Here is a 26537-nt window from a genome sequence, read left to right as displayed (position 1 = left end):
TCCCAGTTTTGGCTTCTCAGGACTCTTTGAAACTTCCTGCCTCTTTAAACCTTTGTAGCCATTATGTAACATACATATATAGACAGAGCTATAGATAGATATATTTACTGTGTGGTGTGTGATCTGAGAGTCAATATTAGTAATTAAGATTGGAATGAGAGAATCTGTGTTTGCCTCGGCCAGGCTATCAAAGAAAGCAGGATTATCTGGCAAATGCTGCCATTGAAATGGTCTTACCTTGTGAACATACTGCTATTAATCAATACATTCTGACATTGTGGAAAGACACAAACATGTTTGTCTGTTTCTCACTTAGCATATTGAGGATACCACCCAAGCCATGTCTAATCCCCTAGCCTTCCTTCAGCAGCATCATGTGAGGTCTACTTAGCCAGAGACCTCTACCCTGGTGTCTCAATCACTGTCCATTCCTGCCCTTTGGTTCTATGTTCCCTGCCCATGACAGATCAGCTGAACCCATCTCCACTGCAAGGTGTGCTGCTGGCCCTAAAGTTGGTTTGATGTTCATAGAATCTTCCCCATTGGGCTGCAACCAGGGTCAGTAAACAATTTTTTCTTTAATAGTGTGCACATGCTGGACACAGAGCATCCAGATATATAACCATACAGTATATTTACAGCCCCGTGTGTGGTGTGAGGGTGTACATGTGTGTGTTTCCCACGGGAACTAGAGCAATGTGTATTGGGGTGCACACCCAGATGGGGTTTACACCACCCTCTGTTGGGGTACACATTCAGATGGAGTCTGTACTACTGTATGTGTTGGGGTACATGCACAGATAGGGCCACACTGCTGTCTCATGGGGTACATGTACCGATGAGTTACATGTGCTCTCTGGAGGTTGTATGCTGCCCTCAGGGGCCTGGTGAGGGCTGACTACACTCCCTGTCTTTCATTCAGGGCACTGGCTGCGGCTGCCCTGCCTCCCCAGTCTTCCTGGAGGTGTCTGTGCACAAGCCCCTTCCTCTATGAATACCTCGCTGTGCAGGGCTCCGCGTCTTGATCCAATTTCTGTGATTTATATTTTCCATAATTCTATTTGGTCAGGACTTTCAAATTTATTGTACAGTTGTGTTCTGTGTTCCCTGTAATATAGGAGAACGCTGTTTGCCGAGCTTGCTCCCTCGTGGGAAACGTGCTTTCCTGCATTCCTCTCCCCCCTTGATGTGCTCGCCGGAGCCCCCCTCGCCTCCCCCCTTTCGGGGTGTCTGCAACGTCTCCAGGCAGCCAGCCTTCCTCCCTAGGCCTCCCGAGGCTGGGCTGTTTCTTCTTTAAACAGTGCTTTGAGGGGGGGGGGGGCTGCCCAGGCAGCTTTCTAACACAGAGGGCTCTCCCTCTGGTTCTGGGGACAAAGAAAATTTAGGAATAAAAAAACCTCTGATAAGAACAGCTGCAGACCAAGTCCTGGAGGTACATTGGGGTGCAGCACCGTGTGCAGTTGAGCCCTAGTTGCTAACAGCAGTAAGATATCCTGAGTTTTCCAGGGCTGTTCTGAAGTGTGCTCCCATGATGCTCCCTGTCCTGCAACACTTCCAGCTTCCCTAGGACCCTTATGCATGATAGCACAACACATAAACAGTAGAGGGGAGTCTGATAACTTTATTCCTAGACCCCAGAAGGTGAGGGCATTGCAGCAGGGTGGGTCCTGAGTTCCCAAAGATGCCTGGGTGTGAGGGCTGGAGAGTGCAGAGCTGGAATAAGGGGCCCTGGCAGGAATCAGGGTTGATGGTCTCTGCTGCAGTGCACCTCTCTGCTCTTTTACTTCCAGCGCCCACCGACTTTGCCCTTGGCTGTGGCACCGGCCTTCTTGCTGCTGCAAATGAGAAGCAAAATGTACTGAAGGCTCAGAGGGTCCAGCCAGCTACAGGAGACCATTAGCTCCTGTCTCCCCAGGCTGTCGCCCCGACTTCGAGTGCACACACCTCATTCCAGCCTGAGCTGACTCACCTGCAGGAGGCCTGACAAGGCCTGGGCACTAGTGTAGTTAGGAGAGTGTTAGCTGGTTACCTAGGCTCACCTTCTGGTCTCCTGCTTTGGCCAGGGGGACTACTACAGGCAGACCCATGCCATATGCTAGCTTTGAAAAATAGTGTTTTTGAAAAGCCTGTGATTTTCAGGATGGCAGCTAAGGATAGCCAGTTCCAGGACTTAGGGACCTCATTCTCTGAGGCTCTCTCTACCCTAGCAAGCTGGAAGCAGGATAAGTGCTGTGCGAGGCTCTGGGCTGGCAGGAGGACGAAAGTACATGAGCTCTGGAGCTACCCCAGTGGGATCTTGGGCTGGTGATGTAGCCTCACGGGCCTTCCTGAGCACCCTGACACATGCGTACACCCATGGACACATGGCATTTCATCAAACCAGTCCATCATGAGATGTGAGTCCATAGCCCCTTCCTGTAGTATGGAAGGACAGAGAAAAACCCCAAGAAATGGGAAGTCTAAGGAGCTCCACTTGATTTTGTTCTTGAAATGTGACAACCCCATGTCCATGGTCAGCATCAGATGCCTAGCATTATATCAAACTAAGAACCCGGCAAGGGGTCACTGTTGCAGCAGGTCCTGGAGTCCTGTGGATCTGATTCCTTGTGTGGAGCGGTTACCCTCCTGAGGCGTCAGTTCATTTATTCATTCATCCATTCTCCACAAGCGCTCCTTTTCTCCTCCCATCTTCTCTATCCCAAACTGGCCTTGAAATTTACTCCACATTCTATCTTGAACTTCTGATCTTCCTACCTCTGCCTCCTCACAAAGTTCTGGGATTATGGCTGTGCCCCAGCTAAGGTACGGAGATCCAACTAAGGACCTGTGCCTGCTGGACAAGCATTCTACCTACTGAGCTACACCCTCACACCACCTCTTGTTGTTGTTGTTAATTGAGATAGGGCTTCATGTAGCCCAGGCTGGCCTTAATCCTGCTTCCAACTCTGGAGAGGCATTGAGATTGCAGATATTCATTACCACACCCTGTTACAGGCTCACTGCTGGTTAACACATCATAGAGGGGGAATGTATCCCCTCCCCACCTGGCACCTCCTACATGCAGGAGAGAAAGGAGCCAGGGGGTTCCAGGGCTCAGTTAGTCTTGTTATTGCTCTGCTTAGGGTCAGCTACCAGGAACCCTCGTTCAGGAACTGGCTAACATGCCTAGGTCCTACGTAGGGTTGCAGGTGGCTAGCCCTGGGGACTCTAGGCCCAGCATAGAGCAAGAATGGGCTGGGCTACTTACTGCTTCTGGGCTTGGTCAATGCGGCTCCTGAGGGTGGTGATCTGTAACAACACAGGTGACTTACTGTGACAGGGATCTGGGAAGCCCAGCCGGGCACCAGCCAGGGGACACATGTCTTCACCACAGGGCAGGCCAACTGTGGCATCTCCACTGTATCCTCACTTGCAGGGACACAGCCTCCTGTACCATTTTCCTTACTGTCTTCTGGCTCCTTTGTGGGAGGGCACTGCTCTTTGTCCTTGGGCTGTGTCTTGACTTCCTCCCTCTAGCTACCACACACAGCAGCTCCCAGCTGGCCACTTACCTTGTGGCTACGGCAGGACGCAGGCAGGCACAAGGGACAGGGTGGAAGTAAGGCCTTTAGACCTCTCTAAGTTCCACCACTGACTCCTGATCCTGACCTTCCTTGGTCCATAGAGCTTACTCCTGACTTGGTGGCCCAGAGGCTCTGGGAAGGCAAGGGCCTTCATTTCTCATCTGCCAACAAGGGCATCAGGCCAGCCTCATAGCCACCAGCAGAAGTCAGGAGGGAGGATCTGGGGCAGGAGGGAAAGGCCCTTTGCCACCAGTTGTCCTCAACAACCCAAGTCTTTGCCATGCGAGACACTAGCTGAGCATTGCACACCCACAAGCCTGGCCTATAGCAGGCTCTGCCTACTCACAACTTGGCCAGCATCTCCACTCTGGCCCGGACAGTCATGATCTAGAAAAATCAACATGGTTACCAGGTTGGGTGGGCAGCTGAAGCTTCAAGGCCCTGATGTATATTGTACCAGTTTTCTGATGAACAGGCAGACTCTTTGAACCCAGGAGACCAGATATGGGCAGAGTGTATCTGGAGGCTATAGGTTCCTGACCCAACTCCTGTTGCTAGAAAGAGTAGCCTGGCATCTGTTTGGTGGAGCCTTCTTTGAACTAGCTTCTGGGGGTAGCCTTGAGGCTGAGGGATGAATCTCTTTCTAGGGATGGCCAGTGATGGAGGTGTGGAGACCAAGGCTCAGCAACTAAGATCTATGTCATCTTCCCAGAGGTTGCAAGAAGGAGCCAACCTCTTGTCTGTCTTGATGGCTGTGGAAGATGCTCATGCATGAGCTCCTACCTCTCCCCTCACTGGGCACTGGAGGGACAGGCGGGAAGGACAGCACTGATTTGCCAGTGAACCCAAGGTATTTGCATTTGCCCTGAGCACATTAGGCACCAGGACAGGTGCCCTTCCCCGCATCCATGGTGTGTAAGAACAAGCTTGCTTCTACCTTATCCCTCAAGGAAAGGCCTGCCCCATTTCTGCAGCCCCTTACCTTGCCCTCAATGCCTATGAAGGTTGCAACCTCATTCCATATGCCCTGACCCTCCTCCCAGCCCCCAAGAGACACAGTATTGAACTCTCTTCTTCACTTTCAGAATACATCTGAGTCACCCTGGATATATGCTTGCCTTCCCTGAAGAGGACCTCAGCAGTTGGAGAACACATAACAGTTCCAGCTACAGCACTGGCCAATCCCGATGCAGGGCCCAGGCTGATAGATCAGGTAGCCGCCCTGAAGGACGGTCTCCAGTAGTGACCCCAGATGGGCTTAATGAAGCCAGGTCTCAAGGCAAAGGCATGACCAGAGAATGACTGGGATGTGAGGAGAGAGTTGAAGCCCCCCCCCCTTCCCCAGAGAGTAAGACTCCGTAGGCCCAAAAGCCAGAGATGCCTGGACTCACATCATATTTCTGACGTTTCAGCTTCTCCCCAAACTCGAATTTGTCAGTCTCCAGTTGGTACAAGGTATCCCAGAGTTCCTTGGCCTTGTCCCTGGAAGATGGAAAAGAGGGGGTTTGATGGGGTGAAGCTAAAAAGGCAGGGTCCAGGACCTTGCTTCCTCCTCCATCAACCACAGAGAGCTGTGACTCAGTTCTCTTGGCGGGGGTGGAGGGGGAAGGGAAGGCCCAGCATGATCTGTGAGCCCCCTCCCCCCTCACCTCAGCTTGTCATCGCTAAGATGGTCGATGTTCAGAGGCTTGCGCCTTTCGGCAAGAATCTTCTTTTTCATTTCCCGGGCTGTCTGTTTCTTGCCTCTCTTCTGGTCAGCCTGGGGAAGGGATAGGGGATGAAGGGCCCGGTCTCAGAAAGGTACATGGGACAAACACCCGCCTCACTTGAAGGCCATCCTTCAGGGTTCTGAGTATGTCCCTTACCTTGGCCAGGTAGCTGCTGTAGTTGGCACCCATGGAGGACAGAGCCTTTTTCTTCTTCATGTCATCTTCAGCTCTCCTCTTGGCATCCTCCTCCTCTCTTCTGGCCTTCTCCTCCTGTGGAGACCCCACGCCCCACCCCAAGATCCTTAGGGGCTGTCCTTTGAGCAGGCTTCAAAGACTAGCTCTGGCCTTAGAACCTCCTGGAAGGAAGCTGCTCTTTTCCAGGGTTTCTGTAGAGCAAGAAGTATTAACCTGGTAGCTCTGATTGTTGACCCTAACAGAGGGCCCCAGTATAAGGAATCTAAGACCTTGTGCTTTTCTTGCTACATAGGCTTGGAGACAGCAGGATGACACAGTCCTTACCGCCAGTCTGTTCTGGCGTTCCCGCTCCTTCTCAGCGCGAATTCTTTGCTGCTCAGCCCTCTCTGCACGGCGCTTCTCCTGCAGCCAAGAGGGCAAACTGGTCAGCCCCTCCCTGTCATGCCCAGTCCCTGCGGAGTACTCAGCAACCTCCCAGGGCAGCAGTGCTCACAATTCTTTCTTTAAGGGCAATTAGCTCCTCTTCTTCTTTCTTTCTAGCTTCAAAGTGGCTGTCAATGAGGGCTTGGAGCTCCATGAGGTCCTTGTTTTGACGCTTCTTCTGGATGTCCTGGGGGTTGGGGGTGGCGAGAGAAAAGTTCCTACCCCTTCTCACCAGCCTGGAACCCACCTCCAGCTAGGGACACCCTCTGCCAGGTCTCTACAGCTGCTGCCTTCCTGAGGCTCAGTGTGGCCTTGGGTACAGGGTCATGGAGGAACCTAGGCCCTGGCTGATCATGAAGCCAGTACCATTCTTGAAGTGACCTGGCTCAGACTTGGCACTGTCATCCTCAGAGATAGCCTCTTGGGTCTGGCAGAGAGGAAACCGTGAGATTAATTTGCTGCATATGTGGATGAGTGCTTGAACAAATAAGTGGACAGATGAATGAGACAGTTGAGAGACTGGCTGGGTATATGAGTGGATGGGTTTGTGGGTACAAGAATGTATGGAGGGAATGAGAAGGGATGTTGACTTCCTGGGGTCTAGGAGCGAATTAGGGGAGTGTGGCCTAGAGTTGGCCTGCCTTGGGTCTGGCTGCTTGAGAAGACATGACCTGAAGCCTATGAAGTTCAAAGGCTAGAGTTTGGGATGAGGGTGTTCTGGGCCCCATAAACTTACATCAAAGTCTACTTTCTCCCCTTCTGGGATCTTAGGAGCAGTAAGTCTGGGGAAGAGACATAGAAGTTGTTTCATAAGCAGGGACAACTGGGACCATCCCACAGAGGAGCCCAGCCAGCCTCGAATCTAGGCTGGCCCTCCTTCCCTTTCTTGCACCCTGGCACCCAACAGAGCATGTATGTCTCAACTAAAGCAGCTTTGCCTGGCTCTTTGTTCTTGGGTTTCTAACCCATGCCCCTGGGAGTAGTTTGTCCCTTCATAGAAGGTATCACCCTGCATATGCCCATCTCTGTTTTGCTCACTGCTTCATGCCACCTTTCTCAGACACATAAACAAATGGAGCCAGGTCCTAGCAGAAGGCAGGGTGACTGGCTACCACAGGCGCTCCAGGGGCAGTGAGTGACTGACATCAGTTTCTGGGGTGAGACCTGTCCTGTGGCTCTAGACACTTTTTAATCTTTCTTTCTGAGCGCCCAAATGAACGAGAGCCTGTAAGGGGAAAAGGAGCCCCCAGCCCGCTGGCCGAGCGACCCCCTCCTCCTGCCAACACATTCCAGATGGAGCAGGGAGCCCAGACAACCGCGGCTTTTAGAAGCAGGCCACAGAAGAAAGGGGAGCTGAATAGCGATCAAAACCTGGAGAGGGAAGGGATTTTTCTAAGCTCTGAAGCCCCAAAGTTCCCTCCAAGGGAAAGCTGTGCAGATGATGCTGTGCAAATGAAAAACTTATGTATGTGGGGGGAAAAAAGAGTAAAAATTGAAACGCAGAGGGGGGAAAAATCCAGACCGAAAAAAAAAAAAAAAAAAAACCCTTTTCAGCAAATACAGAGAAGATTTATATCCCCGAGTAAACGGACGATTAAGCAAACACGGAGACGTGTCAACTATGAGATAAACGAGCAAGGGGCACAAGCCACTGACTTGCAAAGAAAGATGACCAGTTAACAAACATGGACGGTTAGTGGTGGTGCCATCGGAGGAATGCTAAGACAAACAACCATGAGATGCGGTTGGCTGTTCATCAACGGGTGAGGGGCAGACGCCTGTTCCCGCCTTTGGGCGCGGAGGGTGTGGGACACAAGCCTGATCCCAGCCCACGTAGGAGACCGCCTTGGCTGGGCCCTGGTGGAAAGCAGCTTGGCAGTCAATGTCAAAGTCTTCAGAGCGTTGGTCTTCTTTGACCCAGTAATTCCAGTTCTGGGAATGTAGCCTAGGCAAATAGCCCTCAAGATGGAAAATGATTTCTGCCCAGCGTTATTTATGATTGTAAAATATTGGGGGAAGCCTATGATCAGGGAATGGTTAGGAAAATTATGGTTTGTCCAATTGATGGAATATTATGTGGCCATTCAAAATATTTAAGAAGACTATGTAAAAACATGGAAAAATACTTATGAATAGTGCTAAATTTTTTTAAAAGCAGAATTCAAGGCTATATAGACAGTCCCGTGCTTGAAAAAACATAGTCAGGATCTTTATTTTCCAAGAACTTCATGTAGAAAAAGAACAGGAAGAAATAAAGATCATTTTTCCCCTCCCTGGTCCTTTCCACAGTCTGGCTGGTGGGTGAGTGGGAGAATTATGGATGGATTTTTTTTCCCCTTCATTTGACTTTTATGTATTTTCCAAATTTTCTTAATGAGGTGTTTTATTTTCATATTGAGAACATAAATAATTTTTCTAAGATGAGAAACTATCTCAGAATCCTGCATTACTTTATGTGGACTTGATTTAAAACAGCATTCAAGGGAGGATGTGGGCCAGCCACACTCTTCACCTAGCTCCGTTCTTCTCTGGAGGATGGGGAGGGAATGAGGGGCAAATGCCAAAAGTTCAACCTCGTTCAGAGTGGGAGAACCGACAGAGAGGTTCAAAGGGACCAGAAGGAGTGGTGCATGGAAGATTGTGGATTTATCTACCTCCTGGTGCACTCACAAGTAAGTGAGGCCAGGGTAAGCCTTCTGCAGAGTGGCTCACAGGGGGTTCAGCCCCTGAACACTCTGCTCTTTTGGACTAGGTGGGGTCTCATCTCAAGTGGGAAATCCTCCTCTCAAGACCATTTTAAAAAAATCTATCTGAAGACCTGGGCAGCCTCCCAACATGCAAAGGCAGACGTGTGATACCTTCAGTCCCAATCCTGAGCTTCAGTCTATGGCCAGTGGCCTCCTCCTTGACCGCTCTGGATGATGGGAAAGAAGCTCTTTCTATTCATTCTACTGGCAACTATGGTCCCTAGTATCCTCTGCTGTTTGAGCGTTTCTTCTAAAACAGGCTTGGGCTTCCCAACCCACCCTGTTCTAGGATTCCCCAGGAGCTCTGCCTGGACCCCACACTTACTTAGGTCTTGGTTTCTCTTCTGGTCATGACAGCCAGGTTAGGAAGAGGAAGAAAAAGAGATCAGGTCAGAGAGGATGGAGCTTCCTACTGCAGGCTGGGGGTTTCTACTCAGCCCACCCAGGCCACCCTCCTTCTCAGAAGCCTGGTGCTTATGAAATTCCCTAGGGGCTCTAAGAAGGACTTAGGGTGTGGGCATGAAGGCAAGAAAGGGACAAACAACAGAAAGACATACATGTCTCTAGAGGGCTGGGAGGGAGGGAAGGTAAGAAGACAAGAGGCCTGGAAAGTCTGGGTGACATCTGGGATGCTGGCTTGTCTCTACTGATCAACCACCTGCTTCTAAGTGGCAGAAACCTGGCCCTAGCACCCTAACTCCATGGCGGATGCAAATAAAGCCTTAGCATCTTGTCACTGAGGAACCATGCCAGGGAGGAAAGAAAGACAGACAGACATGGACGAACAGAGTGGAAGGGCTGGAGAGTCCACAACAAAGACACATTGGACTGTTGGTTCTTCTTGCCAGAGGCCTGTGCAGGTGGAGCAGGGGGCTGCGACAGCGGCTGGCGGGCCTTACCTTCCTCGTCCTCCTCCCGCTCCTCCTCGGCGACAGCATCTTCATGGTGTGGGCGCAAGCGCACATGCAAGAAAAAAGCCACGCAGCTGCAGAAGTGCAGAGGCCACACAGCAGCAGTGGCCACATGGAACAGCAGAGGCAGGCACGCACAGAGCCCCCTGCCTGAGGGCGGCAGGGCAGCTCCTACACCTTCCCATAGGTCTCCTCCCCTTCATGGATACTTGCTGTCCAGGCTGGCCTCTAACTCTCAATGTAGCTAAGGATGGCTTTGAACTCCTTATCCTCCTGCCTCCACCTTCCAAGTGATAAGTATGTTTTGCTACACTTGGTTTATGAGTAATGGTAATTGAACCCAGGGCTTCATGCTGGGCAAGAAAGCTTGGCTGTGAGGAGGGAGCATGGGGACTGGAGCCAGATTTCCCACTGGGAAGATCCTGAAGCTGTTCTCTACCTTCCAGCTGTCATGGAACCTTCCATTGCCTTCTACCACCTAGTCTCGTACCTGGGAACACACTATGGTTTTTACAGTCTCTTTATTGCAAACTCTTTGTAAAAGTCTTTGTTCATAGAGCCTGCCTGGGATCCAAAAAAATTTTTTTGGCTCATCCATATCTGTGAGTTTTGACAGGTTCAGCCCTACGACAGGGCCTCCTGATCCTGGGAACCTGCCCTCTGACCCCTGAGAGGCTTTTTTCCCATGCGTCTTGGTGGGGCCTCTCTTCTTCCCTTCCTTTAGAGCCTTGCTAGGCCGGTTGTCCTGAGGAAAGACTGCTTCCTCTGAGTGTGACCCACTCTGGCAGAGGTTGGGACTGGTATTAACCACAGCTGCTCACCATCACCCTTCCTTGCCCTGCCCTTTAGCCCTGCTCTGGCTTTAGCAGAAGCGAGGCAGTTGACATGCGTGTATTTGGTCTGCCTGGAACACAGTGACACCTGACAGGGAAGCATCTGGGACTCCTAGGACATTTGCACTTGGCCAGGAGCCAACAAGCCTCATCCAAGGTGTGGGTGGGGGTCTTGCTGCCTGCTCTGACCAGGGCCCTTCTGGAATACCTAGTTCTCACCCCTCTGAAAGACATGGTTACTTAGCAACCAAAGCGTGTGGCAGCACTGCCTGAATAGGCAGCTTAGATCTACAGGAGAGCCTAGTGCCACTCTTGCCTAACATCTTAGGAGTGGCTGTCCAAGGAGCCATGGAGAGCTGCAGAACCTTTGCTCGCACAAGGTCCAGGGGAGTGGCCTAGGGAGGAAGTGAAGGGGCTGATGGGCTCACCCTACCCTTATGACATTCTGGGGACAGAGAAGGATGGGGTGCTGCCAAGAGTTGTATGAGAGGCAGCTGCATAATGGCAAGGTAAGGCTTCCCCCTGTCTGTCTCCCCACCCTTCTCTCTGTCCATTTGTCTGCCAGAAAAATCTCAGTTCTGGTCCCGGGGAGGCCTGGCAACCTAAGATGTGTGACCTGAGAACGTCCCTGGGTCCCTCTTCTAGCATGTCCTTATCCAGGTGCTTCCTTTCAGGCCCAGCCACCAGGCCTGCCAGCATGTAAATGGAGGGGCTGAAATGGATTCCCCAGTCCAGCCCTTCCTCCCTTCCCCAGTGTAACCAGCCCTGCTGCTAGGCTGACAGCCCCCCTCCCCCAACCCGTCAATTCTGCTTGATGGGTGTGTCTGGCGCAGGCCCAGGCCCTGGATGGGATGCCGGGATCTGACTGATTGCCTGTTCACATGCATGGCCCCTGGCTATTCCAGGTCTCTGACATCCCCACCTTGGGCCTCAGCCTGACTTTCTGCTTCTTCACCCCACTTGCCCCTCCACCCTCCCTTCAGACTCACCCTCCTTACTTTCCTCCCTCTGGCTTGATAGCTGGGGTAGGTTGGAGGCTACCTATCTAGACTCTTTGCTTTGCTCTACACATCCTGATGAGGCCACAGAGGGTCCCAGTGGATCTCCAGCACCATCTTCCTAAGACTGGCTCTGGAGACCCAGGGTAGCCCATATGTCCCATTCAGTCTTCCTGATGGAGGTGCAAGAAGAGCGTGTTGTTTTTTGCCCTTCACCACTATGACTGGGGACTGCCACTGTCAGCCATCTAGCTCAGGAGATCAGGCTAGCTTCCCTATTCTGTACTGTCCTCAGCCCAGAGGCCAGCAGGGCTTAGTTGGTAGTGGGTACATTGGAAAGGGTGTGAGAGACAGTTAATTAGAGAGGGGTAAAGGAGGAGGGGGAGGCCGTGGCTGTGAGGAGGACCTGCACCTACCTTCTTGGACTTCCTCTGTGGAGCAGCACCAGGTGGGGGAGGGGGGGAGAGAGGGAGGGAGGAGAGAGAATGAATGAGTGGAAGGCAGTGTGGGAGAGAGGGAAAAGGACAAACAGGTGTGTAGTAGAGATTGGTAAGTTGCACGGCACCCTCTTGTTCCTTTCTGGCTGGCTCCTGCACACACCCCCACATGGCCACATATGTCATGTGGCATTGAAGTCACGTCACCTACCTGGTTCGGGGGCTAAGGAGGGCCATGGAACAAGAGGCAAAACCACAGGTCAGAGGTCAGAGAAGGGATCCAGGTTAAAAGGAAACAGCCGGTCACCGAGGGGTGGGATACGTGCAGGAAGCGAGCAAGATACTGTTAGAGTTAGCTGGGGTCACGACACCCTCAATCCCAACAGCCCAGATTCTGACACCGCCCCTCCCCCGGGCTCAGAATTTGGGAATGGGGGGTGGGGGGGTTGAAGAGAACAAAACTCACCTCTAACCTGTTCTGCCTCACAAGTAGGGAAACTGAGCTGATGGTTGGGACTCTGGCTCTCGCTTTTGTGGCGGAGTGACGTTTAGTTCCTTCCCTCATCTGCCCGCCTCCTGTTTGCCCTCATCTGGGTCCCAGTCTAGAGCTGAAGCCTACTTGGAGGCTCTGATACCCCAGGGAAGCAGAGTCTATTCCAAATACTTCTTCTTTTGCCATCCAGAGCAAGGTACAAAAGCCCTTTCCTTGGAACTCTACATGGTCTAACCCCTAAAGAGGGTTGAGATGGGGCCTGTGATTGGGTTGATGGGGAACACAACTGGATAGGAAAATTGACTTGATCTGTCCGCACATCAGGCCCTGAAACAGGGCCTCTGATTAGTCCTGCATCTCTCTTTCTAATGACCTGAGCTCTTTGGACATTTATTTGGTTTGGTGGTTCTGGCCTACCAAAGGTCCCAGTCATCACCATGGGCTTCCACTGACTTCTCTGGGGAAGGGGGGACTCAAGCCATACCTGGCTCTATAGTCTCCCCCACCACTCCTGTCTTAGGCTGTTCCCTCTCTGACAAAATTTGGGGCAGCTGTGCAGTTTCTGAGGATTCTTGGAGTTCTCATTCTCTTTGGACAAGCGTTGGCCATGATTAGTGGGTTATGTGGGGCCACATGGGGGGCCCCTTGGTTGGCTGGCGCCTCCTTGCTTTCCCACCCTCTTCCCCACACCACATGGCTCCAGCCAGACCCTGGGCTCCACATGGGGACTAGAAGTCCTGTATCCTCATACCTTCCTCCTGGACTTCTGTGGCCGAGGAATGCCAGGGAGTGCAGAGTGGCAAGGAGGAGAGAGGATAGGATTAGAAAGGAGCACACAGCAGACCCTTAGAGACAGAGGCTGAGGTCACAGCCCTATGAGAGGGAAGGTTACATCAAATTCACCATTAGAGGGCAAGGGCAAGTGGGGGTCAAGTTCTAAGCCAACTCACCTTCCTCTTGGGCCTCCTCTGAGGATAAGCAAAGGTGACAGAGAGATGGCATGTAGGGAAGAGAATGGACACGGACAGACATTAGAAACGGAATTTCTTGGGTTCTCTTGGGTCAAGCATGATGAGCAGGTCAGATCCCCATGCTTGGCCCACAGCAGCTAGCCGCAGTGAACAGGGACCCTCAAGCTTCAGCCACCAATGTTCCTGCTGGGGTACTGAGTTTGTACCTCAGGCCTGGCCCTCTACACCCTACATCCCATGACTGGGTGTTTGTAATTCTGTTCTATAGGGTATGGAAATAAGGATCAGGGGTGAGCTCATGTGTTTAACCATTTCTGACCTAGAAGTTCTCATCTAGCTGCCAGGAATGAAGGTAGGTCAAGAGGCTTTGAGAAAACAAGACCCTTATGGCCAACCCTAGGGAAGGGCAGCCCCCAGGGCCACATTTCACTCAGAAACCAGCCTTTCCATCTTCTGACAGCAAGATGTTTGCTCAGGTTGTTAAGGTAGCAGGTATTTTCAAAATATTTTGAAAACACAGCACCCAGGAGCCTTTGCAGGATGGCCTGTCTGGTGAGTTGCGTGAAGTCTCCCTGAGCTGAGCAGGTGCCAGGAGCAGACAGCTTGTCAGGCCTGGGAACCACTGTGCTGGGCTGCTCCCAGGTGCACCAAGACTCAACGTTTAGCCCGCCCACACCTGCCCAGGCACGACAGAGCCAGGGAGGGGTCTCCAGCAGCCCAAGGGTACAGTGAAAGAGAGAAGAGAGAGAGAGAAAAGGTAAGAACAGAGACAGAGAAATAGAGAAAGATGACAGAGACAAAGAGAGACAGAGATAAAGAGACAGGGATAGAGAAAGGCAGAGATAAAGACAGACACAGAGACACAGAGACAAAGAGAGACAGAGAAAGCTGGAGAGACAGATAAGGAGACTAAAAGAGAAGGTACAGTGACTCTGAGGGGTTACAATGTGTGAGGTCAAGACCCTTGTTATTAATGAATGAGTTTTAATGGCCAGAAACACACCCCACTTCACACACTATGGACACAGTGACCACCGGGCATGTGTGAGTTTTTAATGAGTGTCTATTAACCCATCGAAGAGATAGAGGATTAATAGTTTAATTAATGATCAAACTATTGACCATTAATTAAATAATGGCATTATTAATCACTAACAGTTAATTAATGACGGGTGATGATGGTTAATAGTGCATTCATGAGGAAGGGAGTAGACAGTTAATTGTCAGCTCAGGGAGGATTCCCCCAAGGCCTTCCCAAGGATGGGCACTGAGAGGCCTCTGGTTTCCTGAGTTACCTTCCTCTTCGTATTGTTCTGCATTAGAATAGAACAAAAAAAAAAAAAAAAAAGGAGCCAAGTTAGCAGAGATAGAACTGGGGGTGATGGTGGTGAGGCATTTGAAGGACAACTGGCTCTGTCCCTAGACAGTCTGGTTCTTTCACTGGCTAGACCTCAGTCTGGGATCTTCAGTCCAGAGATGCTTTGTGGTAGCATGGGGAGGTGGTCAGTCAGCAAAGTGCTTGCCATATAAGTCAGATCCCAGGATTCAAATAAAAGACCAAGTGTGTTTGCACACTCTCATAACCCCAGGGCTGAGGAGGCAGAGACAGAAGGACCCCAAGGAACTTGCTGGACAGCCAGCTTAGGCTAATCATCAAACTTCAGGTTCAGTGAGTCCCTCCCTGTCTCAAAAGGCAAGCTCCTAAAAATGACATCCAAGGTGGACCTCTGGTCCACACATATGAACACATCCGAAAACACACTTGCACACACACACACATGAACACAGAGGCTTTGTGGCCTTAGAGGGGAAAATATCTCAACCACAAGGTAGATATTGGATGTCCCTAGATTTCATGCCCTACTGTGGCCATGTGAGTGACCAAAGGTGACAAGGACAGGGAAGCTGCCCACCCAGACTCAAGTTCTCAGGGATTCACAGACATGCAAGTATACAGGATTGGGGCAGGTCAAGGTGTGAGCATCACAGGGGAAAAAAAATAAGCCACAGATTCAAGATAATTTGGGAGAGGGGTGTCTTTGAAACTCAATGACTGATCTAGCCGGTCAGGGACTCTTAGGCAATGGGTCCCCAAGGAATGAGTGCTACCCATAGTCAAAGCTCCCCTCCCCACACCAAGAGCAACTCTTCTGTCTACGATGGAAGCTTATAGAGGGAAAATAGAGAAGATACTTACCCTCAACTTGTTCACTGTCATAGTGGGGTGAGTAGCGGTGGGGTGGGGCGGGTGGGGGAGAGAGAGAGAGAGAGACAGAGAGAGCGAGGTGAGCTTGAGCTGCTGACTTGAGGCAGATGTCTGTAGGTGCCAGGAGTTCCATCCCACCAGCAAGAGAGGTGACCATACAGTACTCACGTTTCCTCGTCAGACATAGTGGCGGTGGGTTGTATCTGGAGAGGGAACATCACCAGAAGGGACAATGAGGAGTTACCTTAGGTTAGAAGCTTCACAAGAGTGGGCTGAGGCCTAGAGGGGATGTGTGTAGACTGCAATTGAGGGCTACCTTTTGATTCCCCTAATTGGCCTTTCTCCCCATGACTTTGATCCCCCTTCCTCTTTTCCTGGCTCCAGCCTGGAACTTAGACTCCATAGCTGATTGGCTATTGAAAGGTTGTCATATGCATTCCACCCTGGACAGATGTCCCCTCTCCAGCATTTTCATGGAATGCCATCCAAACATACACAGGTTGTGGGTAAGCGCTTTGGGATCCTCTGTACCTGGGGATATCCTTGCTTGTCTCAATTGACGGCCTCTGGCTAGGGAATCACCCTAGAATGGCTGAGCTCCACTTTAAGGGTACAGATAGTCTCAGTCTGCCAGCTCTTCTTCCCTGGGTGAGCTCAAACTTTCTACTGTGCCTCACGTTTTCTTTGGGAGTCCAAGCTACATTTGGGGATACCCCAGGTCCTCTTTTGTGTTCTCTGAAATCCTCTGAGGTACCCCTTCAAATTAGAGAGCCCATGAACTTTCAGTTTCTTTGTCTCCATTCCTGTGAAATACATGAAGACTGAACTCACAGGGGTGGGTCTGAGAAACTTCTCTGTGGGAAACCCGAGTTTCACACCCAGGTGCTGAATGGATTGAGCTAACAGAGTCTCAGATCTCCTAGCACTACGTCTGGGACTGGATACACAGGCTCAGGCATGGCGGCTACAGGGAGAGAGAACTTGGTTCCTGTGAACTGGTCACTGTACATGCCTATAGTGTCTGGGGGCCTGGGAACCTTCAAAGAACTATATCAGAATGTTGACTCAGGGTTTGACAAACAAAGGTCATAAAAACACAACACAGCTGACTTAAAGACAATAGCTCTGGTGTCCCCAGGGAGCCCATATAAGAAAACTGTTGTTCAGGGGCTAAAAATGCACCAGCAGCTTGGTGCTAAGATGGGGGCTGTTTCTAGACCCTGTTGATAACATTAGCTTTCCCAGAACAACTGAAATTTCCTGCAGAATTAACCCACAGATACCTGGGAGGCCTGTGGCCAAGCACCAGGCTCAGCCCTGCCTCATCCCAGAGCTCCTGTGTAGACTTCACCAACCACAAGTAAGCCATCTGGCCAGAACTGCCCATCATCTTGCTCTGCTCTGATCCCTACCAGTATTAACTGCCTTCTTTACTGTCTTCTGCACTGCCCCCTCCAACAGGGACACTCTGTGGGGTGGGAAGGCCAGTGGGGTGGATCAGTTGAGCTGAGGCCCCATCTGCTTTGCTACCTCTGGTTTCTACTGGACCCACACACCTGTCAGCAGTGGAGGGAGGGGTAGTACGTTTGCATGGGGTGTCATGCATTTATAAGGAGCCAGTGGCAGCTGAAGTGTCCAAAAATAGGCATCAAAATTAGCAAGACTCCTCTGTCCTGAAACCCAAGATGGCAGGGGGGCAGGGTACTGAGAACAACCTAGCCATCTTGGCTCCTCTCCTGGCTCCTAAAGGCATCCATCCAGCAAGGGCAGCCTTGCACCCTTCCAAAGTGAGGTAGCAATGCCCTTGTTTGAGGTTGAGAAACTGAGGTTCCTGGTCTTCTAAAGAGATCCAGAAGGCCCACTTGAGCATATCTGTGCATCTTCACCCCCATTTCAACATTCCTATAAATTGGGGAGAGGCAGAGGTGGGGTGTCAGGGATGGGACAGAGATGACCAATAAACAACAGAGAGTGAAAACAGTTGTTTTGTAGAGGGTTCTAGGCTTAGAAGAAGGTTCACAAAAATAGCCTGTGAGATCAGTTTCCTTGGGGATCCATGCCAAACTCCTTTCCTTCAAAGGTGAAAAGCCCCAAAAGGGGCAGGGGCCCCTGCCACTCACTTGCTATGGGACCCTTATCACGTCCTGCTTTGGGCCTAGTCTCCTCTGACCAACCTTGCTAGGTCCCGTCTCCTCCAAGGATTCCCAAGGACATCTAGAAAGTTCGACTCAGGAAGTTAGGAATCCCAGCCCGGCAACTTAACAAAGGCGGGAGCCTGGAGGGCTAGGGACCACCTGGTCTCCCAGCCACAAGATCAGATATGAGCTTCCTGCTCAGGCCCAGGCTCCTTTCATTCCCTCTGTCCTGGTTCAGCTTGGCTCCTGTTTGTCTTCACCTGAACCTTAGGAATCTGCCCCCAGGGGTTCACAGATATCTCTCCCCTGAGCTTCTTCCCAGGGTGATCTGAGATAAGCCCAGATCTGCAAAAGGGCAGACCCATGGGCTCCAAGGATGAGTTGAAATCACATTCTTTCTCTAAGGTCATTCTTTCAGAGTCTCAGAGGGGCTCCAGCCAGCTGCCAGGCAGGCAGCTGCAGGCGCCCTTAGAGCTCTGAATGACGTCCTCTGACTCACTCGATCCTTATCTCACCCTCTGCCCTTCTTCCTAGATCCTACCTTAGGAGGTCTCCTTTGTCCTGAGTCACACAGGAGCCCCACTCCTTCTCACTTCCCGTGCCTTTCTATTCTGGTTTAGAACCAGATCTTCTATGTCAGCCCAAGATTCAAGCACCATGCTTCTAGTCACCAAAATACAACACAGCAAGAGGCACAGGACCCATTGAACTCCCCTTAGATGCTAGGCAGCCAAGCCCGGACACAGTCGCACACTCCTATGCGGGCTGTTCACATCCATACACACCTGCAGTTGAGTCTGAGAAAGGCTGGGGGCTCCTTGTGGACAGGACCAGCGGCAGGCACTGTCCAACAGCCTCACCCCTTCATGTTATAGTGACATCTGATCTTCTCTGGCAGCCCATTGGCCAGCAGATGGGTGGCTGGGGCATGGGGCATGGGAAGGGGGAGGGTGTGCCCAAGCAGGCCCCTGACCAAGTATAGGAATGCCCCAGAGGAGACCCAAGGAGGCAAGGATGGAGGAGACATGCCTGGAGGAGGAGGCAAGGTCCCCAACTGTTCCAGAAAGGTGTCAGCTGCTATTTTTACCTACCCTCCCCCTCAGCAATGGGCACATGCTTGACAGGCTGAGGGAGAGAGGAGGAAAGGATTGGGTCTAGACCAAGGCTGTTCTTGAGTCAGGCTGTTGGGGGAAGGGTCATTAGAGCCTGGGTTTTGGGTTCTTTGGTCCTCTGTTCCTCTGCCCGAGGTGGCTTGTAGGAGCAGGTACTTTGTTCAAGATCGGTGTCTAACTCTATATGGCACCTCTTGCAGCTCTGCCCTGCTTCTCCAGCATAGAGACAGCTCAAGATACCCAAATGAAGAACCCTGGGTCCCTGGCCCATGTCACACACAGCCCCTTCTTCGAGGCCAGGCCTATTTTTCAAGTGGACATCACTGGAACACGTCTCATGAAAAGATAGGAGAAATGATGACCTAAACCTTGCCTTTGGTTGTCCATCTTCTTCAGTAACTGGGGAAGGCTGAGCAATGCTTGGGCCTGTTATTGGTCTGGGGGCTCCATACTAAGTAGTGGACCTACCTGGAGGTCATATCTCTGTCCAGGGACGTGGGCCCTGCTGAGCAGACCTGGCCATGAGCTGACCTGGCCATGTGCCTGGCCTTTTTTTCCTCAAGACTCCAGGGGGCACCATCCAACCATGGACACTCTTCTGGGCCTTGTGTGCCTGGTCAGCCTCTAGGGAAACTGAAGCACCAAGTAGCAAGAGACCAACCTGGCATTTGCCATTCACTCTCTTAACCCTCCCAGACCCCATGGCTTGGGCCATGGCTGGTGGGGTCTGTAGATCTGTTCAGTTCAGGGAAAAAGCCAATGTGGAGTGCAAAGTAATGGTAGGTGAGCCCTAGGGGACACAGACAGGGCTCTGGTCCTTTTGCATCCTGAGATTAGAGACATCAGGATGACCAGTAGGAGGCCCACAGTATGCCAGCCTCCACCGAATCTTAAGAGTTTCTGGAAGGTTTGGATTGACCCACCATCCACCTCCTATGTGTTAGAGATGGGGCCATAGAATGCCAGAGACACAAGATCCAGTGTGTGATCAGAAGGAGAGTGGAACCAGTCTTCTAGCCTGCTGGCTCATAGAATAGAGCTTCTCTCCTGCTCTCCTCTGCTCCAAGCACCTGCCCCTTAGAGGCCCCTGGAGTTGTTGGGCCACCCCAACCTTCCTGGACAGGGCCTATGTGTCCCTCCATACCTCCATCTATACCATTAGATAGATAGGGTTCAGTGAGCTCTAAATATTGTGGATGCCCAGCTCAATCTGGCCTTGAGGGTCATGTAGAGTTTATGAAGTCCCACACTAGTACCAAAGGGACTCTAAATCTCTTCTGTGGTGAGGTCGCCCTCCCTTCTCATCTGGCTCTACTGAGACCAACCAAGCACACCAATCAGCTGAAGAACACGGAGAGCAGACATGGGGGATTTTGTCCAGTCTATTGTTGTTGAACCCCTGAATCCAGAAGCTCTTACCTGAGAGGAATGAGGGTCCTTAGAGGTCTATAGATGGCTATGCTACCATCTCTGTAGTGGCTCCTCATGGCCAGCAGGGGAGGGTGGCTACCCACTTCAGAAACCTTTGGCATACGCTTTCAGTGAGGTCAGAGAGACCAGGCAGGTCTTATTTTGAGTAACAGTCACCTCCTCCTCAGGGGATCGGGCCCAAGGTACAGCAGGACAGCATAGAGTGGGCACTGCTGGACCAGCTGCTGCCGTCCACCAAAGACTCAAGCAGGTAACACATGCAAGGTAATACACAAAAGGTCCTACTTGGCCTGGCTGGGGCTTGGTGGGGAAAAGACAGGACAAAAGGCTCCCTGGTAATCTGAGAGAGAACTGGAGCCCCTGGTGGTGGTGGTGGTGGGGCAACAAAGTCCATTGGATGGGACATGGAGACTGTCCCTGTTCTATCCAAGAGACTGAGAGGCAGTGGCTTCGCAGATAGTTGTGAGAGATCCCTCAAAGTTGGTGAACATCCATCCGACTTTGACTGGGCCTGGAGGACAGAGGAGGCTGAGAAGAGCCTGTCCTTTACTCCTATGGCCTATACAGGTGACTCCCAGAATAGTGGGGTTTTCAGAAGCTACTCAATCTGGGTGCTGAGCAGACTGGGAATAGAAGAGCCACTGGACCCTGAGCCTCACCCAGCGCCCCTACTTGACCCACTGTGGCTGGCTCTGCCAAGCCCAGGATAGGATTGGCTGACATGGCACTTGGGACTCAGCCACTGTGATCTGGGCAGCAGCTGTCCCCATGCATGACAGTGCCTCCTGGTTCAAAAAACACTCTGATTGGCTGTAAAGGTATTAGAGCAATTCCCGAATCCCAAAGTGAAGTGGGTCTTTAAGTAGGGCTTGGAGGAAGCAGCAGCAGCTATTGGGCCTTTCAGGAGGCTGGCAGGAAGATGGAAGGGCAGTATCCTGGTGTCCCTGGCAGGGTGGGCAGTGTTACAGCAGAAGGTAGACTCCACATCTGAGGCCCAAGTAAGATTTAGTGAGTTGTACTCTGAAGGCACACCTTGCACTCTCCTCTTGAGGCCAAAGAGAGAGGCAGGGCAAGTCACAGGAGCATAGTGCAATAATACTCTGCTCTGTTACTTGGCATGCCCATTTTGGACTATGCTAGAGTTTAGTTCCCCATCCTGTGATGGACCTTGAAGCAGCTTCTATCTGCTGCTCTTGGTCACCACCTCATTTGAGTAGAAAGGGCAGGGAGTGTCCTTTGGCCAGAGAGAAGTTCCTGGTTGGACAGAGTAGGGTTCTATCATGGTAAGCAGGAGGGATAAGGCCATCTACCTGTCTGCTTCAGCAACTGTACCTGCTGAGCTATGTGTTCCTACCAGTGGGGTTTGAAGCTTCTAAAAAGTCAAGATTCTGAATGTCTAGGTGGATGTCACAGCCAAGGTTAGACCACTGAAGCTGTCAAGAAGCTCCAGATTCTAGAGATACCAGGTTTTAGAGGCAAGCCTAAGGGTAGGCCTGGCAAAGGGAGGGTGCCCCTGAGAAGGACATCCCACTGCCTGCTGCCATTCATCCACTTGTTCAGCCCTTATATGCTTGCTCATCCTCACACATCAGCTCTCACATCCACTATTCTCCTTCCATTCTTCTCTCCTTTTACCATCCATCTACTCATATACTCATCTATCGGTCCATCCATCTATCCACCCATCTTTCCCATCACCCTATCCACTTACCCATCATCTATTCACCCATCCACCTGCCACTGTTTACCACCCATTATCAATTCACTTCTCCATCTATCTATCCATCCATCTCCCCATCCACCCATCCAGCTACTCCTCTGTCTACCCATCAATTATCTGCCCTTCCATCTACATGCTCACCCACTCATCAATATATCTATCCATTTATTCATCTCTCCATCAATTCGTTTTCCCACCCATGAACCCACCCATTCATCCATCTGTCTATCCTAACACCCACCTGTCTATCCATCTATCATCCATCACTCATGCATCTACCCACCCATCCACCTAATAACATCAATCGTTCATCTTTCCACTTTTCCATCTGTCTTCTCACCTATCTACTTACCCACCTGCTCATCCATCCATCCACCCATCTATCCATCCATTAGCTACAATCCACCTAATTGCCTATTCATCCAACAATCCTTCCATCCATCTATTCATCATCACACTTCCAGAGAATAGTCTCTGGATACGAAGATAGGAAATGCCTGGTGGCAGCACTTGTCCTTAGTGGACACTACTAGGAACAGACTAAAGTGCCCTTGTTCAGGTGCTGTGAGGTTTATTTTGGTCCAAGTAAGGAAGGGTCACCGAAGTGTCATGTTCTGGAAGAGGAGTAGGCCACATCCATTATTGATACCCCAGCTTGGGTCACCTCATACCTCAGATCCTCGAGCATAACACACTGCAAGGCCAAAAGACAAGACAGAGTGGTTGCCCACAGAGCTGATCAAGTCTCAAGTGGCCAACAGATGTGGCCCTTTCTGTTTTGATCACCGTGTTCCCTGTTAGTGAGCATAGAAGATCCAAATGCATAGGGGACACTCAATGCACTTTATTACACAAAATGAGGGATCCACAAACAGGGCAGGACTCGAGAGTCCTGAGCATTCAGTATGGGGACAGTGTCCCCTTGGATCTGGTTGGGATGCTTGCCTTCTCTCCTTCATCCTTCCTTGGGAGCTCTTGGCTCCTCTAGGGACTGGTCCCTTTAGCTGATGGTGAGAAGCAGAGTTGGAGGGTTGGTCAAAGGATGAGAGGGCAGAGAAGATGGAGGGTCCAGGAGCAAAAGGAGAGGCTAGCGGCAGCTTAGTTGTTGGAGGCAGGAGAGCAGGCCAGACTGGCAACAGGAAGCCATTTCTTGGTCAGGGCTGGGAGTGGCATCTGGCCGGAGTCTATCCTGGAAACATAGACAAGGGTATGGGGTCCATTAGGCTAGAATTGAGGGAGAGGCATGGTCTGCCCCCTCCACAACCCTACCTTCCTAGTGGTCACCAGACCCTACTATACCCCTTATTATTATCCGGGGAAAGCTCCTGCTTACAGCGGTCAGTCACCTGGAAGACCTGCTGTCAGAGTGAACTCAGTATTCTTGGCCTGGACTGGCTTAGGAAAGAATACTGACTACCTACTGAGGCAGACTTCTGGAATAGAATCCATGGTTGCCCCAATCCCCAAGTGCCAGTTCCCTAGAGGTAGCCCAGAAGCTGGGAGCAAGTGGGAAGACTCCTGCAGCCCCCTTCCAGGGTTTGCTCCTGCTTCAGCAGGGCCAGCCCCTACTGTAACAGCCACAGGCCTCCTTCCACCCCAAACCAGATGGCCTCCAGCTTGGCCCAGATGCCATTTGTCAATGTCCTTGCAAACACGTGGCGCCCAGAAACCAAGATAGGCAGCGTGGCCAAGACCACCCTCAGCAGGAGGGCTATGGGGATATCCCATTTAGTATAGCTCAGCGAAAACTGCTCCCGTCTTCCAGCCAATCTACCTCTAAGAATACAACCTCAGCTTGCCTGAGCCTTTTGGCTGCCACCCCTCACCACTGTCTCAAAGCACACGGACCCGCCTGTGGTCAGGCTGGCAACAGCATGGAGCCCCTCATGTGTCTGCAGACAGCCTGCTCTCCACCACTGTCCGGTAGTTGGCCAGGCAGAGGCAGTTTGCTTGGCGTTCATCAGCGGGTCTCTGTTTCTGTCCTGCATTACTCTGAGTCTGGGGCCAAGCAGGCACTCGAAGGTGGCTGTTTTGTGCTAGGCCATCTTAGAAGACAGAGCTTTGAGGGCAGATACTAGCCATTGTCACTCACAAGTGACCTGGAGCCACTGTAGGTTCACCTCCACACCAAGGTATGGTGAAGCCACACCCACAGTGACTAAGAGGGGTTTCTAGTAGCTGAGTCTACACATTCCCCCACCTCCTCATACAGTAAGAAAATGCCCAGCCTCTCCTGTGGGCAGGGGAGGGAGGGTAGTCTAACCACTGTTTCTCCCCTCTACCCCCAGGCCAGGGATGCTTATTTCGGTTGTGTCGATACCCCCAGCAGCAGGTGGCCCAAGACATGAGCCCTCCCCTGGGCCCCCACCACCCTTGCTGCCCAAACCAGGAAAGGACAACCAGAGACTTCAGAAGCTACTGAGAAAGGCTGCTCGGAAGAAGATGGTGGGCGTGACCCCCACCCCACCTGGGGCCTTCCGTACCTCCCTGTCCCCTGTGAGTGAGGCCAGTCATGACCTGGAGACCACAGTCCTGTGTCCTGCTGAAGCCCCTCACACAGTGGCCCCTTTACCTCACTCCCCACACACCCCCATTATTCACCATGTGGCATCACCCCTGCAGAAATCCACTTTCTCTTTCAGCCTTCCCCAGCAAAGGTCTCTGGCTACTCATTTCAAGGCACCTTCTAGTCTTGAAGCTCCAGCCCCAGAAACTGCCTGCCCCCGCAGTGGCTTTGCCCATGTATCTGCTCCTACAGTGGGTGGTACCCACATCACTCAAGTGCATATTCGGCTGTCACCATCCTCACATACTGGGACTTCTGAGTCCCCCAGAATGGCCCTGGATGGAGATAAAAGCCTGTGTACTTCTAGCACCCAGTCTCTCATCCCAGTTGCTCATATTCGGCCACTGCCTGCTGGGGTACAGACAGTTAGTCCTGGGCCCGAGGAGCCCTCTATAACAAGGCCACCACCTAGCTTTCAGGCCTCAGTGAACAGAGAAAGTGGCGCTAGGGTGGTGGTGCCCATAGCCCCTACATACCGTTCACCTGGACCCTCACCTTATAGCCCACCTCCTGCAGCTCCTGAAGCAAAACATCTAGAGGAGCCGCCCACAGCCAGGCCTGCCATGGAGCCCAGGAATGTCTCTAGCCTCCCCAGAGCCTCAGGCCCCTCAGACCTCCACCCATGCCCTGTTCCCAAAGTTGCACCTAAGCCCTCCTTTAGTGGCTGGACACGGCTAAAGAAGCAGCTGATGGAGGAGGCAAAGGAGCCTGTGTTTCCAGAGCTGAAACCGAACCTGGAGCCAACACAACCAGAGGTGCCAGCCCCTGTGGTGGGCCCGCAGGCCCCTGCTTCCCGAGCATCCAGGATGTGGGATGCAGTGCTGTACCGCATGTCACTGGCTGAGTCCCATAGAGACCGCCCTGTGGGGCCTGGAGATAGGGGCCACCCTCTGGCCTGCCTCAACCGCCTGCCATTTCTATGCCGACCTCGTTTCAATGCACGGAAGCTACAGGAGGTGGTCCGGCCCCCTCCTACCTTCCACCCCATTCTGGAGCTGCATTCTCAGCCCAAGAATTTCAACCGGACAGCAGAAGGTTGGAGACTCCAGTAACAAAGCCAGAGTGGCCTCTGGGACTCTGGACTCTGGTGGACAGAGACTGGCTGAGGCTGAGCATACAGAGCAGAGAGACTTAGCCCTCTCAAGTGAACAGGATGGGTCAGCAGGGTATATGACCTTGGTAGCTGAGTGCTAGCTGCTAAGAGGAGCCTATTGGACAGATACAGATCAGTTGGTGGGAAGAGATATGGCAAAGTGAGAGAAGTGAATGAAGCTGAGAGCATGTGGCTGGAGGTGGTTTGGGGTTGTGGAGAGTGTGCATTGGAGAATGTTCATGGATGGTGGGAGCCTGGCTTCAGGTCTAGGAACTGTGGGGGGGGGGCTCTAGTTCCAGAGAAAGAGGGCTTGGATGAGGAGTATTCAGAGGCACATAGGACTGGGCAATTGAGAAAGAATTTTCTGTGGTTCCATAGGTATCCCTTCTGGTTTCCTGACAGCAAGGGCTTACTGATTAAGACTGCACCAAATGCATGGTGTAGTGAAAAAATCACAGCCAAGTTTCAACAGTTGGGTAAGGGTAGGTCAAGCTAGAGGGCTACAGAGAGGCAGGATCAAGGATTAGAGAAACTCCTAAGATCTGCCAGACTCTCAACAGCTGTGAGAGGAGGGATCCAGAAGAGCCAGGTGTGGCTTCCCCTTACAGCCACCATAACAAGACTCAGCAAGGACTGAGCTGGTAGCCCCACCTGGGATGTGATGGGTATTGTGGTTGTAGATGGAGCCATCCAATAAATGTATGTATACTACATAGATATCACTTTGTCTTCTTAAATGGGATGGGGAAACCCCGCAGAGTTCTCAGGGGCCTTCATTTGGGTAGAGGGGCCAAGGCAAGGTCTCAGCTACTTTACTGGATATATGATAACCCACACTCTTAGAGGCTGTGCCACACCCACCCTCTCCAGTGCTGGTTCACACAATGATGAACCCGACTGAATAGAGTAGAAATTCTTAAATGGAGTTTTGAGTCTCTTATGGACAGTACTGGGTGAACAAGACCCTGCTTATAGGGACCAAATTCTAGGCTTC

General features: G+C 51.7%; 3 protein-coding genes across 8 annotated transcripts in view; 1 reads left to right on the top strand and 2 right to left on the bottom strand.

Moving 5' to 3' along the window:
* Positions 1-1601: 1601 nt before the first annotated feature.
* Positions 1602-18464, bottom strand: Tnnt3 (troponin T3, fast skeletal type). Of its 2 annotated transcripts, XM_021168319.1 has the most exons (18): positions 18407-18464; positions 15655-15689; positions 15478-15491; positions 14576-14593; positions 13260-13277; positions 13061-13075; positions 12028-12039; positions 11796-11810; positions 9537-9575; positions 8963-8981; positions 6627-6672; positions 5961-6077; positions 5792-5869; positions 5429-5542; positions 5213-5322; positions 4955-5045; positions 3910-3950; positions 1602-1835 (listed from the first exon to the last, which is right to left on the bottom strand). In XM_021168319.1, exons 2-18 carry the CDS (start codon positions 15669-15671, stop codon positions 1781-1783), a joined length of 819 nt encoding a protein of 272 aa, XP_021023978.1. In that variant the 5' UTR covers positions 15672-15689; positions 18407-18464; the 3' UTR covers positions 1602-1780. The 2 variants fall into 2 exon arrangements, with proteins under 2 accessions (XP_021023978.1, XP_029335544.1); XM_029479684.1 differs by lacking the exons at positions 3910-3950; positions 9537-9575; positions 11796-11810; ... (4 more) ...; positions 15655-15689; positions 18407-18464 and adding an exon at positions 3248-3288 and having other exon boundaries at positions 1697-1835; positions 12028-12034.
* On the top strand, positions 10556-26252 carry LOC110298837 (proline-rich protein 33). The gene is made up of 3 exons (XM_021168359.1): positions 10556-10890; positions 24173-24380; positions 24527-26252. Exon 3 carries the CDS (start codon positions 24720-24722, stop codon positions 25500-25502), a length of 783 nt encoding a protein of 260 aa, XP_021024018.1. The 5' UTR covers positions 10556-10890; positions 24173-24380; positions 24527-24719; the 3' UTR covers positions 25503-26252.
* Positions 22705-26537, bottom strand: part of Lsp1 (lymphocyte specific protein 1) — a 34821-nt gene continuing 30988 nt past the window's right edge. For all 5 annotated transcript variants that reach the window (XM_021166468.2, XM_021166472.2, XM_021166471.2 and 2 more), the window contains exon 11: positions 22705-23073. The gene's annotated coding sequence lies outside the window, so the exon portion shown is untranslated. The remainder of the gene's footprint in view (positions 23074-26537) is intronic.

Source organism: Mus caroli, chromosome 7 (assembly GCF_900094665.2).
Source record: "Mus caroli chromosome 7, CAROLI_EIJ_v1.1, whole genome shotgun sequence".
NCBI lineage: Eukaryota > Metazoa > Chordata > Mammalia > Rodentia > Muridae > Mus > Mus caroli.
This window is presented reverse-complemented; position numbering and strand designations above follow the sequence as displayed.

Excerpts from the sequence above, each read along its gene's own strand:
- Tnnt3 (XM_021168319.1), bottom strand. Across the intron at positions 6,078-6,626 it reads GGGAGAAAGTAGACTTTGAT|GACATCCAGAAGAAGCGTCA; the intron begins GTAAGTTTATGG and ends CCCAACCCCCAG. Across the intron at positions 5,323-5,428 it reads ACAGCAGCTACCTGGCCAAG|GCTGACCAGAAGAGAGGCAA; the intron begins GTAAGGGACATA and ends TCCCTTCCCCAG.
- LOC110298837 (XM_021168359.1), top strand. The coding sequence starts at position 24,720 with ATGGCCCTGGATGGAGATAAAAGCCTGTGTACTTCTAGCACCCAGTCT.